The 15492-nt window shown below is 42.5% G+C and overlaps 1 protein-coding gene across 4 annotated transcripts in view; it reads right to left on the bottom strand.

The window, feature by feature from the left end:
• Positions 1-15492, bottom strand: part of RBMS1 (RNA binding motif single stranded interacting protein 1) — a 163184-nt gene that overhangs the window by 92163 nt on the left and 55529 nt on the right. For 2 of the 4 annotated variants that reach the window (XM_063116479.1, XM_063116480.1), the window contains exon 1: positions 13771-14245. The exons of the other annotated variants lie outside the window; for them this stretch is intronic. In XM_063116479.1, the coding sequence (XP_062972549.1) occupies positions 13771-14034 (264 nt within the window). In that variant the 5' untranslated portion in view covers positions 14035-14245. Of the gene's footprint in view, positions 1-13770; positions 14246-15492 lie in introns of those variants that run through there. 4 annotated transcript variants of the gene reach the window in all.

The raw sequence follows: 15492 nt of genomic DNA, 5'->3' as shown, positions 1-15492 counted from the left end.
CAATCTTGATTACTGCTGCAGTGCTGAACACATTTACCAGCGGGTGATTTGGCTAAAGAATACTAAAGATATGATTTTCACTAAAAGTCACATAAGAGTAATAAAAATGTAATATATGATAAACAAAAGGAAACATGTTTAGTCTTAAACAGAGGTAGGATAAATGATCATGAAACCGATCCATTTCAAAGTAAATTATAAAACTGTTTTTCAGGCAACTCCCCCACCCAAAACACCTCACTGGCCTGGTTCAGACAACACACTAAACCATGCTGCTTAACCACAAAATGGTTTTGGGAATTTTGTGGTTAAGCAGCATGGTTTAGCATGTTGTCTGAACCAGGCCACTATTAGCTCTCTTTGCTCACTTCAAGGAAACTGGCTAACTCATAGGTTGTCCAACCGGTATCCTATTTTAATAAAGCCACATGTTAATAGGGCCTATCCCTTTAAGATGTTTGCACAGGGCGCTTGACTGATCAACATATGTATTTAGACTGAACTGACAAGATCCTTACACCCATGAGCAAGAATGATAGTATCCTTCACAAGGATATTAATTCTATGAAAGAGTTGCATAAGAGGACCTGTCAACCGGCCATAAATAAGAAGTATATCTTTTCTAACTTCTCATCTCCTGATTATAATGTTTATTTGTTTCTCAATATGAGGCTCTTGCACATCTTGATGCATCATCTGGTTGGGCTTCCATACAGCAAGTCTACATAATTGCATTAATTATTAGTTGCGCTCAAGTATACTAACAATAAATTATTTTACCAGCAACATACCACTGAAACTAATATGGAGTCAATGTAAATGTTAAATACTGGAGCAAGTACCCAACACATCTCTATGAATTTTCCAGAATAATCAATGTATGATAAACATTGTCATCTCCTTCCACATATGCTCGCCCAGATCCTAAGATCATCTTCAGAGGCACTTCTCCAGATGACTCTGCTGAATGAGGTGAAGTGGTAGCTACTAAGGAGAGGTCCTTTTTCAGTGGTGCACACTGCTTGTAGAATGTCCCTCTCCAGAGAGGCTCACCTGGCACCTATGTTGTGGTCTTTTCTGTGCCAGGTGAAGATCTTTTTATTTTCCCAAGGTTTTTAGCCCTTCAGTTTTAAAAGTTGTATTATTGTGGTTTTAATTCTTTGTACTGCTGCCCGCTTTTATCTTGGTTCCTTATTTTGTTTCATTCTGTTTTAAACTTATGGTTTTGATTTTATGCTTCACTCCTGTGGCGCAGAGTGGTAAGCAGCAGTTACTGCAGCCAAAACTCTCCCCATGGCCTGAGTTCGATCCCAGTGGAAGCTCAGGTTGACTCAGCCTTCCATCCTTCCGAGGTTGGTAAAATGAGTACCCAGCTAGCTGGGGGAAAGTTAACTGCGACTGGGGAAGGCAATGGCAAACCACCCCGCTACAAAGTCTGCCAAGAAAATGTCAGTGAAAGCAGGCGTCCCTCTAGGAGTCAGCAATGACTCAAGTGCTTGCAAGAGAGGTTCCTTTCCTTTCCTAAGTTATTGTATTTTATGCTTTTAAGTTCGTTTTGTGAACCAACCAGAGAGCTTTGGCGAATTGGTGGTATAAAAATGTAATAAATAAGCAAACAAACAAATAATGTACGAGGACAGTCTCATGGCAGGATTTGGCATGGGCATGGCTATATTTCCCCAAAGAAATAATCTTTACCCTATGACCAACAGTAGAAATTACCATCACTCTTCAGCTGCTGAACTTGCTCATCTCCCAGGAACAGCACAATTGTGGCACCAAAGGGCTCCAAATCTTTCTTTTTTAAAAACTACATCAAGGTGTCCATCTGAACTCTTTCACTGAAAACTACAGGTCTTTTTGATAAGCTGAAAAGAAGAATGGCCATGTGAGCAAGGCTGCCAAAGCAAGGGCCTGGGGCTACAGACAGGGCTACTAAAGTGGCACCACCAGCCAAGCTGGAGAGAGGCTGCTGCACTAAAATTGATCTAGAAAATCTTTCAACTGTGAAGGGACAAGGTAGGAACATTGGAAGCTACCTTGGTCCATTTGGCTCAGTACTGTCTATACGGATAGGCAATTGCCTCTACAGGGTTTTGGCCATGAGTTTTCCCCAGCCTAACCTAGAGGTGCAGGGGACTGACACTGGGACCTTTTGCATGCAGAGCATGTGCTTCAACATTGAGTTTTGGAGTAAAACTCCCATCAGCCCCAGCTAAAATGACAAAATGGTCAGGTGTTATAGGAGTTGTAGTCCAAAACATCTGGAGGGCACCAAGTTGCCTACCTGTGGTATAAATGTATCTTGGAGATTGTAGATCACGTTGCAAGTTGTCCAAGCAAATCTGCTCCTTACAGGGCTCAGGCTGAAAAGGACTCAGGTTTTCACTGGGAGCAGGGACCGAATTCTGTCCCTCCTAGGGATTATTTTGATGGACAAGGATTTTCTAGCCAACCTCAGGGGGCTCTTCCCAGGTGTAGGTGACCTGTCATTTCCAGGCCTAATCCTTCCCATGTTTTTACACCCAGCACATCCATGGATAAGAGACCTACTTATAAATAAGGAAAGTGAATCAAAACGCAACAGCGTTGCAAGCAGGAAAATGAGAGCAGAGTCAGTTGCCAGGCCTAGTACACTACGAGCAAAACTGTAACCACACAAGGAAAGGTTAAGATGTTACAAAGTTGGAAGTACTTCTTCATAAGCAGCAACACAAAGAAAACTAGTTGGGTGTCCCACGCCTCCCTCAGCACCCAGGTATTTATTTTCTACCTCTCACCATACCAGCACTTTTAAAGACAGAACTTAAGGCAGGGAAGGGGAATGTGTGCTTCTCTAGAAGTTGTTCATCCCTCACCATTGGCTATGCTGTCTATGACTAGAGGGAGTTGCAGTCCAACAACGTCTGGAGGGCCACAGTTCCCCACACTTGGTTTAGGACAATGTAGAACAGGGGTGGGCAGAAAGCAGGTTGAATACCCACCATTCCTGCATCAACCATGCAGTCAGGCTAGCAGTTGAGATCCACTTTCTGTGCACCTGTTGCAGAACATATGAATAGATTGGGAAGGCAAGAATATATTCAGGAACATTTGCTCAGGTGCCCATATATTCAGTGATGTGAGTCAGCTAAAGTTAAAGCAATTCTCTTCTCACAAAAAAATGAAACTTTATTTTATTTATTGCATTTATATACTGCCCTATAGCCGAAGCTCTCTGGGCGGTTTACAAAAATTAAAAGACTGGGCATTAAAAACCAATATACAAAATTTAAAACCATAAAAATATAAAAGCAGCTAACATTTAAAGTTGACGAGTTAGTGCATATGCGTTGGCAGCAAGAACACACTGTGCAGATTCAGTTGTCAAGAGGCTAGCCTCAAAGCCAGGGCCATGAAAGGATTGCCACCAGCTGACCAGGGAAGGAAGCTTTTGCAACTTGGGAGAATCAGGGCAGTATCCAATTGGGGTCTACCACGTGTGGCCAGCCCTACCAATTCGGATTCATATGCTGCAAGCGGCCCGTAGCATTTCTAGAGTGCGATATTGTGCTTTCAGGTACACTCAAAGGGCAGGGCTCCAGCGACCTTCCCACTTCCAGAAATGAACATTTCTGCTCATTTCGGGGCTTGCCCCCGGAACCATGACACTGCATCGCCCAAGTGATAGGGGCCACTTGCAGAGTGGGCAGGGCCTTCTGTGTGTGGACTGGAACTGTGGTGGTGTTCACAAGGCCCCAGCTGAATATTGCCCTTGATTTCCACTGCCCAAACAAAACAAACCCTCAACGTACCCAATTTGCTAACGTCATTGGGGCAGTTCGCATGATCACCACAGCCCACCATGGCTTATTTGAACCAAGGTGGGTTGTAGTGCATACAGGCAGCCATTTTCAATATCCAACTCTCAAATATCTGCAGGCCATGGATTATTTGACAGACCGTAGGTTCTTGGAGGACTATTTAACACTAAAACAACCCCTGCTGCCTGGGTTCAAATAACACAACAAACCGTGTCAACCCCCAGTGGGAGTTGAATATTCAAAATGGCTGCCAGCATGCAATAAGCTGTGGTGATCATGCAAACCCAGTCACTGTGTGTTTGCAGGCAGGTTATTAATTAAAATAAAGATAGCAACTTTGGGGTTGTATCCAATGTTAATCTGAAGTCACATTCATTTCAATGACTCTCCTCTAAGCAAGACTAACATTGGCTACAATCCTTTATTGACATTGCTTCAAAAAAGCCATGATGTTCAGGAGTGGCTGCTCTGCACTCGTGAACTTCACCCGTTTATTGCTATCTGCATTCTGAAAAGGTTACAGAAGTGAGTAGAGCTCCTTATTTTGGCTTGGAAAATTAAGGCCTACTTGGGGATCTTGTTAGGATATGTTTATTAGATGTAAAATAAGTTATGATTTTGCCAGACTTTTAGCTAGAGCAGGATAAAGTCCAACTAAATTAACTCAACAACTACCCCAGGCACAACTAACACTTTGCACTCATATATCCAAAATGCCGAACAGTGCATGATGCCAAATTGTTTGGATGCTCTTAAAGCAGCATATCCCATATATTCTCATCTGATTTCTTGCCAGCTTTATCTAGTTCTTGCTAGATCAAGACTGAATAGGTCGACTTAAGAGCAGAGCATGGCATCAGCATGAATGCAACTTTAGAACACTTAATTTAAACCTGTACTAGGAAGTCTGCAGTGTTCTAGTTAGAAACTGCCAGCTTTACACTCCCTGCTGAATTACCAAATGCTTCCCCACCCACTTCTCTCGTCTGTCTGCAGCACATCCCTTCCCTTTCCTGTTGCATCAGGAAACTGCAAATTGAGAGGCTTCTGCAGGGTGCAGCTAAATTTATCACAGTGCAATGCAATCATCAAATGTATCCTTCCCCTATGGCAATTGCTTAAGCCCCCTTCTTTCCATTCAGTCAAGTACAAACCCTCGGGCATCTTCCCCAATAGAGAATATTTTCATTATTTTGGAAAGTATTCCTTTGAATAGTTTTTGTTTGAGATCCTCTCTCTTGAGTATTCTCCCTTCATAAAGTGGAAACAGCTGCTTGAGACAGCAAAGCAGACGCCTCCTAGACATGAACACTTTCTTGACAGTTGTAACCACGGTGGTATTTACCAGCATTCACTCCTGAGATGAGTGTTTCACCAGTCAAAATACAGTGGCTATACACCACATTGTGATGCAGAGATTGGCTTGCTAGGAACACAGGAACCTGCCTCATACATGGTCAGGCCATTTGTCCAGCCTAGGATGGTCCACTGAGGGGTGGGGCAGACTTCAGGCTTGCGGGGTCTACTTTGCTTTTCACAAGAAACTTGAGATCACTGGAGCCAGGTGCAAAAGACACACACTTAAGAATTCTGAGACCAGGAATTTGTTTTGGGCACCAGATCTGTCCTTCCAAACAAAAATCCATTCCTGGTTCTCCCCACATACCCTGACTTTCTTCATTTCAGCAGTATAATTCTGGAGATGCTCGAGACTGAATTGGTGAATGTCTGTGTGTTGAGCAAGGATGGGAACCTCTAGCCTGCAGGCCGAATCCAGCCCACAGAGGTTCGCCATCTCACCCACCCATCTCACCCAACTAACCCACAGAGGCTTTGTTTTCCTCCAAGTGCCCCAGCAGGCCTGGAAGCTACCAGTGGCTTGGGGAGGAGGCAGGTAGAGGAATCCACTTGTTATCTCAGATCTCTCACTGGGAGGGTGAGCAGTGCAAAGCAGAGCCCCTTGTTATCTCTAATCACAAACTGGAGATAACCAGATTGGAGATAAAGGGATTTCCCTTAGTGTGCTGAGCTGCACCCTCAGATAATGCATGAAGAAGCTTGCTTTGCTTGTGCTTCTCATTCCATTTGTATGGAATGAGAAACAGCTGTGAAGTTGACCAAGTGCCTTCCTTCATGGCCCACTCACTGCCCCATTCAGGGCAGCTTGCCACATGTGAAGGAGACACCCAACACAGCTAGCATGTGGAGCAAATGCTCCTCCAAGTGCCAGTTGATTCCCTTTCTCTACGCAGACAGAAGCATGGAGCTCTGTGTGTGCTTCTCTCTCTACATGGAGAGAGGAAAAATGGGCAGGGCGACCCACTCCCTCGGATAATACCTGGGTCTGCTGGACAATTGGCCCCAGACTAAAAGGAGGTCTTGGCTCCTTCTGTCAAACATGTGCTCACTGCTAAGCTATGGCCTCTCCCGAACGGGAAGAATTACAAGAGGTGTTCATATCGTACTGGTACTTAACACCAACCAATTTCATCTTCAGCGGTCCTTCTCTGGAGCCCCTGCCAAAGGAAGTGAGGCAGCTGGCTACCAGGAAGAGGGCCTTTTCTGCTGTGGCAGCCCAGTTGTGGAATGAGCTTCCCAGAGGCTTGGCTGGTGCCTATGTTGTGTCCTTCCTGGCACCAGGTCTGTTGTTTAAAATCTGTTATTGTATTTTAAATCACTGCATTGCTGCCAAGTTTAATTATAGTTGGTACTTTTATACTGTAGTTTTAAGCCTTTTAAATTTTATGCTGTATTTAATGATGCATTTTGTCATGAACCACCTGGAGAGCTTCGGTTTTTGGGTGGTATAGAAATGTAATAAATAAATAAATCCAAAGCCATTCTGTAAACTCAAATAATGCGAGGGAAGTTCTGTCAAATCTTTCTATTGTGCAAGTGCTTACAAATTAGGTCTTCACAAACAATTGCAAAAATGGCTGTACACATGGTTGTACAAATGTAACTTTAGTTAGGTTCCCTTCTTGCGCATAGTTCAGAACCTGTTTTTGCTAGCACAACTTCATTTGCACCAGCAGAATGACACAATTGGACACTGCCCAATTATATTGTGTCCAATATAAGAAAAACAATATGTATTTCTGGCAACTCTGATTATACCTAGTGACAAAACAGCAGTCATCTGCTGCAGGTAGGAGGCAATTAACTTCTGATTTTTTTAATTACATTTATATACCTCCCATTAGTTGAAGCTTTCTGGCCAGTTTACAAGACTTAAAACCATACAATACAATAACATAAAATATAACATAGCCATAAGTTTAAAACAGAATAAAACCAAAGTAATAATCAAGCTAAAAGCCAGCAGCAGTGCAAAGATGTAAAAATGCACTGACTTAAACTGAAGGGCTAAAAACTTGGGGGAAATGGTTTTGACCTGGCACCAAAAAGACCATAATGTAAGTACCAGGTGATTTACATGTCTAACAATGCATGCACCAGGCATAAAAATATACTACCAGCACTAATGATATTCAGCCATGTATTATGCCTTGAAAGCTAGGGAGGAGGGGAATAGGAAGAAGGTATGCTGCATTTTCTAATAACTACTGTACAGTTTCCAATCTCCACAAACCTTTAGAATGCTTTTTCTCAAAAAAAACCTTGTTTTTAAATCCCGCTATGCTAAATAAAAGAGGAAAAGAAAAGAAAAGGACAATTATTTATCTATTTATTTATTTATTACATTTTTATACCGCCCAATAGCCGAAGCTCTCTGGGCGGTTCACAAAAATTAAAACCATCATAAAACAACCAACAGGTTTAAAGCACAAATACAAAATACAGTATAAAAAGCACAACCAGGATAAAAACCAAGCAGCAAAATTGATATAAAATTAAAATAGAGAGTTAAAACAGTAAAATTTAAATTTAAGTTAAAATTAAGTGTTAAAATCCTGAGAGAATAAAAAGGTTTTCAGCTGGCAATGAAAGGAGTACAGTGTAGGCGCCAGGCGGACCTCTCTGGGGAGCTCATTCCACAACAGAGAAAGCCCTCCTCCTAGTAGCCACCTGCCTCACCTCTGATATCTGCTATTAGAATGACACTAAGTAACAGATTGCTAACATATTTAGGGTAGTTTTAGGCTGCAATCCTAAAGCATGCTTGCCTGGGAGTATGTCCCATTAAACTACGTAGCACTTATCTCTGTCTATAAGCAGACATAAAGCTATGCTGAAAGTGTAGATGCAATGCACAGGTGACATTTTAGGTGTCACTCCATTGACAGAATGCTCTTTGATCCAGCGAAGGCTTCCGAGAGCAAGATAGGGGTGGGCAGGCTGGTGATTTAAGGATATGCCCCCTCTGCAGCCCCCTCCTCTCCAAAATCTGCTATGGAGGGTTGGGAAAACATTCAGAACAGTGTAGGAGGTGATGTGTGTGTGAGTGGGGGTGTCGAAGAGCATTCTCTCAGTAGAGTGACACGAATTAGATACAACCTTAAGATACTGATTCCAAACCACAGAGAAAGTCTGCCAATGTCATTCCATCTCTTCCTACCCAGAAGACCTACAAATGCATGCAGAAGACACTTGTGTGGCATGTGTATCGTTATGCTTAGCAAAACTACGGAACCCGGTCAGTCAAATCTATGGCTAGTCAATAAAACAATCTAAGTACATTTCTTAAGTACGTTAAGATCAATGCCTTATAAAGTGCGAATGAAGCAGCATCAAAAATAGTCCAGAGTAAAGAAGTTTACAAGAAAACAACTGTGGAGCTTCTGTTAAACAGAATGACAATTTAGGATTTACCTGAAACATGGGAGGAACGCCCTTTTTCCCATCTCCATGCTCCCTTTTGTAAGTGCAGAGAGGTAGTGGAGTGGTTCTCTCCATGCTGGCTTCAAGGAGGAGAGGGTGGAGAGAATGATGTTCTGGCTCTGAGGTCAGAACCCTGTTTCCAACCGTGGAGCCAGGAAACTGAATAATCCTATAGCACCCCAGACTAGGGACCAAAATATTGCTCTCTAAGGGAACTTCATTTGTTCAATTCATATAAATTTGGAATAATAGTTTAGATCTGTTCCTTAGAATGGACATACAAACAGAGATAATGGTATTGAACAAATGAAAATGAAATTACCTACTCAGAAATGTGAAATAAGATTGAGAACTGCATGTAAATAATGATGCCTTTATTGTTCCATGGATCCATATGGGAAGCTGCAATTAGCCACAGCTTCCATTGTAAGTACTTCATGTGAGTCTGTAGGAACACAAATACTCATGAGATGCCCACATCTAACAATGGACATTCTGTACTAGAAACGACTTTCTGTGCAGGAAACTGATGTCTGAAGTATCCCTTACTCCACAGCAGTCCTGATTAAATGAGCTGCACCCCAATGCCTAAAATGTTTGTGTACCTTTTTTTTTTTTACAAGTTTCAATTTAACTACAAAAAAAGTAGTTAAACTTCCTGCAAGTTACAAAACTTATCTAAATTTTTCTTCCTGTTGTAAGAAGGGTTTGCGTTTCAAATATATACAACATATAACACTCTATATAAAACATATTAATTTGAACAGAAGATGTCCATGAATATATCTACTCTCTTTACAAAAATATCAGTATTGAAGAGGGAACTTTATAATGGGCAGAATTGCAAACCGCTGTCAAGCTTCAATGATATAATCTAAAGCCAAAAATGTTAAAAACAATAATATATTTTAAAAAATGGAACACAAAATAGTTTTTCACCACTTCTGGATGACAAAGGCAATATTAGGAATTGTAGCAGAATCTGAAATGTATGAGTTGGGCACTGCTGTAAACAGACCTGCATGCAAAGATTACTCAACAATTTTGTATGCCAGCCTCTAAACAAGGCCAAGCACTGAATCAGTGTTGAATTCCTCACGCGCAGCTACGCCCAGTTAATCTGTTTGAAAGCAGCAAACTATGTAAATCTACTTACGCTGGTGAGATAAACATTATACACATCAAAATGTAACAACTTACAGCAAGAATGAGTGTTATTTGGCAAAGCTGAAATCAGGAAGAAAAAAGTATCACCTCACAAAACAGGTTGTCTTATAACCAACCCATCTCAAGCAGTATCTACAGGGGGGAAAAATCAAAACCAACATGTCATCATCAACTTTATTCTAGCCTCATGCTGCCATCAGGCTTCCATTTAAAGAAATTGAGATGAATGGAACCTCAATGCCTACAATGACTTAAAAATCCCCAGTCAGCTCTAGATACACAAGTCCACAGAATGAACCAACATACCTTGCTTTTAAAAGAAAAACATAAATCCATTTTTGTATTTTTCCAATATGCAAGTCAAACGTAAATCTACTTTTGAAAAACTGCTCTGTCTCACACTAACATTCATGCAAGTCAAAACTGAAGGCTAAAAAACATTATTTGCATCACTTGTGAAAACACCTTTATTCTCTGTACATTTCCACTGAGAGTCTCAAAAATACAATTCTGATTTACACACAGAGAGACGGAATTTCTAAAATCATTCAATAAAAAAAGCTTCTTTGGAAAAGAGTTAGTGCTCCAATGCAGCATTTTTTGTTGGTAAAATGCCATTTTGATTTGCAGTATTATCTACTGGAAAACATCAAGAATTTTGAGAGACATTGCTACTATTGCTTGGATGATTACAATTTAACTCTAAACAGATAACTAGACAAAGCAGAATATGTACAGATGTCAACTGCATTACATTGACCTGTATCAGTCATTGAGCTACCCCCTGGCTTCAGCAGCTTTTAAAGAATGTCTGACCTGAGTTCAAGAGAAGTACTTTAGCATGCTCCATTCTCTCCATGATGCAGGAAAATCCTGTTTAACATATGATTTCAGAGATCAGTATTCACTGCTTACCACAACACTCTAGAGCACAGGAAAAGAATAGGCACCACCTATCTCTTTCTGACCAGAAAAAAAGAGGTATCTGACTGGCTCCTATGACTAACGAGAAACAAAAAGAAGCACAGCAGGTACTTATTCAAAGTATTGTAATTACACATTCCTTCGTAACATGAACAGGTTCTTTAAGTGCCAATATGTTCATGCACATGTGGAAGACACATAGGCAATTTTTCAAAGTTTGAAATTACCATGCAATTTATTTCTACTAAATCTGATAAAATGTATCTTTCCTTTGGCATGTACATTGTCCCAAATTGTCATCCTCTACAACCTGGCAACTTGGGACAATGTACACACCAAGGACAACCTATTTTCCTAGGACATCTCATTATCCTTCAATCTTCTACACACTTCCTGGGAGTAAGCCCCATCGAACTCATCAGGACTTAATTCTGAGTAGACATGGATAGAATTGCACTGTAAAGTATGCTAAAAATTGCATTGAAAATAATTCCATAGATTTTGACACATACTTTGTTTACTATGTTTTGGAAAGATAAGGCAATATCTGCTTTGTTTATGTTGCGTTGACTCTGTTATTGTATTTATAAAATATAAAAGAGAGCTTCATGGAAAAATAAACCACCCTTAAATTTTATTTGCTTAAAAAGTATGGCAAGAATGTGGATATTTCATTTTAATGCATATTTCAATTTATTTTTTTAAAACTTAAATCACTCTAGTAAACAAACTTGAGAAATATACACCTGTTGAAAAATGATATACAGACCATTCCTATTTTCTAAAAGAATTAGCAGGAATCTTGTACTGGCATGCTATTTGCTATTGGCTCTACCACATCAACTTCGCTTAATTTTTAATCATGTGGATTGATACAGACTTCAACAAAAATAAGATCATAAAAAGCACTTTTGAGTGATCAGGGGCCACAGTTTGCCCCAATTAAAATCAACAGGAGCTTATACAGGCTAGAACGCAGGCACACTCAGCCTGCCTCAACCCCCTGTGTGGGAAGTGTTTCACCAAAGAATGGCTTGATGCCAATAAAAGGAGCCTTTGGTACCCTTGGTCTTAGGACCACATAATGACCACACATTCATTTTTTTCACTCTCCCCATTGAAAGAGAAGTCTGTTTGTTTTTCTGATTCAGTCAGCCCTTTTAGCTCTTTGAATTCAAGGAGTGCACTGTGAAAAGAAGAGCATCTTATCGGTGTGTTCCAGACCAGCAGGCCGACTCACATCCGCATGCAAAACATACAGCTCTCCCAGTAAAAGGGTCACCTTCTGTGATCCCCCCCTTTCATCACTAACACCCCATGGTGCCACTGACAAATCAATGAACACACAAGACTCTAAAAAGTGCCTGGCTTAATTAACTAGCTTTTCAGACTTCAACACTTCCAAGTATTTGTTCACATACTATTTGCAGAATGTGGTGCTGAAATAATATTATCCTTACTGTATCATCCACATGGGATAATTCTCTTAAGAATGGAGGAGGGCTTTAGTAAAAACCTAAAGTTGATCCTTGCCAAATATTGGTTAAAATAAGTTAGTTAAATTTCAATTAAAATAGGTTTTGCTTGTTCATGATTAAAAATGCTTCATGAAATGCCTAATATCTGCAAACACTATCAAAAGAAGAGAAAGCTTGGAAGATGAAATCAATGCTCCATTAAATTCTTAGTAGAAGTATGCATTGTGCATCATCAATAGCTATTTCCTTATTTAACCACAGTGAATCTGAAACAAAGGAGGATTCTACTATGCCTGTAATACTACAAGCATCATACTATAAGCTTTGACTATTTACACTGTTATCTCACTGAAGACATCACAATCACTGATTCACTCCCTTCAAGTGGCAGACAAAAGGTCCAACTGCACACCAGGTATGTCCCCCAAGCCACATTTCTTGCTGATGATCACCCATAACAGAGAAAGTGTGGATGTGTATACATATATGTGTTTGAATAAATATACACACAAGCAAAAATAATTTTGTGGAGAGGAGCAAAGGAAAAAATCGAATGAAAGTTAACTGCTAAGTAATGAACAACAGGGAGTTTAGAAGATGGCTACATATCCTCTCTCCAACTATTCTCTCCTTTTTAGAACAGGATGTTGGTAAAACCATACTAGGAGCTTGGCCTACTAGAATGTCCCTGCTTAGGTCACAATTAAATCAACATGTCAGACTGAGACAGAGCCGTGGTATTTATTTGAAATTATCTTGCATCTTGAGACTAAGAGAAGAAAGGAAGGGGAAACAAAGCTACGGAGATTTTGTGTAAATTACCCCCTCAACACATTTTAACCACTCTCCCATGCAGAATATAGAGGGGAAAGAACATCAATTGCACACTTCCGTGGATTTTTCTTTTATTACTGAAGCAAAAAGCTTGTCTTATCCCAAATTAATTGGGATAACACAGTGTTATTCCATGATACATCAAACTCCGTGACAATACAAATTTTCAGCTTGTGTGTGTAAGCACGAGATGTGTTTTTCTGTTTGCTTTGGGGTTCCCACTCCCTCCTGGCTGCTTCGATTAAAACGGAAACTGTCGGCTTTAAAGTTTCGATTTCCAATTCATGTCGTCGCAGACTCTAGTAATTCTTTAAGAGAGAACAGAACGCGGGGTGGGGCGAGGGGGACACTTGCTGCGCGGGGTGGGGGGTGTTCAAAAAAGCCTGATTGAGAATTGGCCAGGGCTGCAGATAGACAAATTCGTTGCACCCCGTGCGGGTGCTAGAGTTGCTAGGATCTCCTGCCTGTTACAACGAGGCAAAGATGTCCTAATTGCTTAAATCTTGTCGTATTTTTAAAAAAACAGGCGATCAAACGTGACATAACTTTAAGAGTAAAAGTAAAAGGAAGAGGAAAGGAAGAAAATGGGATTGTTATCTGTAAAGGGGTGGGGGGGAGAAGAGAGGTTTCGTTCACAGGATCTTCAAGAGCAAGTCAGAACTACGGCAAGTTCCCACCCCTCTTCCTCTCGCCAAGCCCTCCCCCCACCTCTCCCCACTCCCATATCCACCCCCCCAACATGGCAAGTTGAAATCTCCCCCCCCTCCGCACACACTTTTTACCTGTTTCCTATAAGGAGTCCTGCTGCCGCCCGCAGAGTTACTGCTGCTGTTGGGGAAAATCATTGCCCAGCCTAAGCCTGAGCTTCCCCTCCGGACGGGAAGCAACTTTTGAGGCAACTTGGCTGGCGCGCGATTGAGGGAGGCGACCACTGGGAAGCGCCTCTCCCTCCCCGGCTGCTGGGACTGGGCTCCTCTTCTTCTGCCGCTGGCTGGCTCGACGCCTCCTCCGCCTCCACCCCCCTCTCCCTTGGCTGAGTCTCTCATGCAACGCGCCCTGTCGTCGTCGACCTCCTCCCCTCTCCCGAAATCACGGGCAACAGCAAAGCCAAACCGGACCGATAGAGCCAGCCACCCAACCTGCCGTAAAAGTCACTTCATTGATCTCTATACTCCTGCTCCGCGCGACAGTGGCGATTTCCACAGCGGCAGACTGGATCCCACCTCCTAGCGGCCTCAACCACCGCCCAGAGAGAGCGAGAAACAGAGAGCGCGCAACCGAGAGGAGGCGGAGGTGGGGGAGGGAACAGCCCAGTGGAAGCACCGCACCGCCTCCAAGCTGCAGTGGCGACACAGGAATCTTGGGCACTTGGCGCCGCTTGCCTTTTCACCCCGGGGCGCGGGCTGCTCCCCAAAGTGCGCGGGGTTCTGCGTCTGCAGCAGCCGTCGGCCGCTCCCTTCCCCCCTCTCCGCCCCGTCGAATGGTTGCTCCTGCCTCCTGCATACCGCGCATTCCTCGGGGCAGCCAGTCAGTCGGCGCGCTCTCACTCGGTTTGTCGGTGCGCGCCAGCGGCGGCAATGCGCTTTGCGCGTCGGGCCAAATCGGCGGACGGGAAGAGAAAAACGAGCCACGGTGTGTGTGTGTTGTATTTAGGCGAGAAGTCTCCCCCCCCCCAAAAAAAAAACCTCGCCCGTTTCTTCTGAAACAAAGAAGGGGTCAGCAAAGGGACTGCAACCCTTCGGGCTGTAATACTCTAGAAAGGAGCTGGAGTAGGAATATATGAGAGGAGAAAACCACCCAACTCCAGACAACGGTGAAGTTCGGGGCGGAAGGGGGTGCAGCAATTTCGTTTTCTCCGTTTATGACTGTGCTTCGCCGTGTAGAGGGAAAACTGCGTCTCTGGACGCAGTCTCCCCACCGATTCTTCCCTGAACATTTCCTCACACTTAGGCTGGAGAAATGGGGAGTTCACGCTTCCAGTACGCTTGGCATTTCCAGGACAAAGCCAGCTTTAAACAGGCCCAATAACCCGTTCATCTTATTGAAGGAGCTATTCCCTACCGGCACGAATACTTTACTCCAGTCACTCGAGAATTTCAAATGAACTTCTGGAGTAGTGCCTCATCAAGGCCCAAATCTAAAAACCCGCCTCTGTTTCTTCCCCACCCAAACGTACAGACTGCAAACTACCCTAGTGGCAGGGGAGTGAATGAGCCTGCATAAAAAATAAATAAAAAACTCCACCTCTTGACAGAACTCCAGACCTTATGCCAAAGCCTTGTGATCTCCAGTAATATGATCCCTACACACAGGCAGACAGGAATTGCGAAACTGCTATGAAAGCGCCAGACCCCGCTCTTCATCAAATAAATAGGTTCCTACTATAACTACTCGACCATTTAATATATTTTTAAAAACTGATTTAGGTATATAGTCCCTCTGCAGGCTCAAGCAGCTGACAGTCAATCCAACAAAGCAAGATGAATAAATATATCAATTGAAAT

This window comes from Elgaria multicarinata, chromosome 2 (assembly GCF_023053635.1).
Source record: "Elgaria multicarinata webbii isolate HBS135686 ecotype San Diego chromosome 2, rElgMul1.1.pri, whole genome shotgun sequence".
Lineage (NCBI taxonomy): Eukaryota > Metazoa > Chordata > Lepidosauria > Squamata > Anguidae > Elgaria > Elgaria multicarinata.
This window is presented reverse-complemented; position numbering and strand designations above follow the sequence as displayed.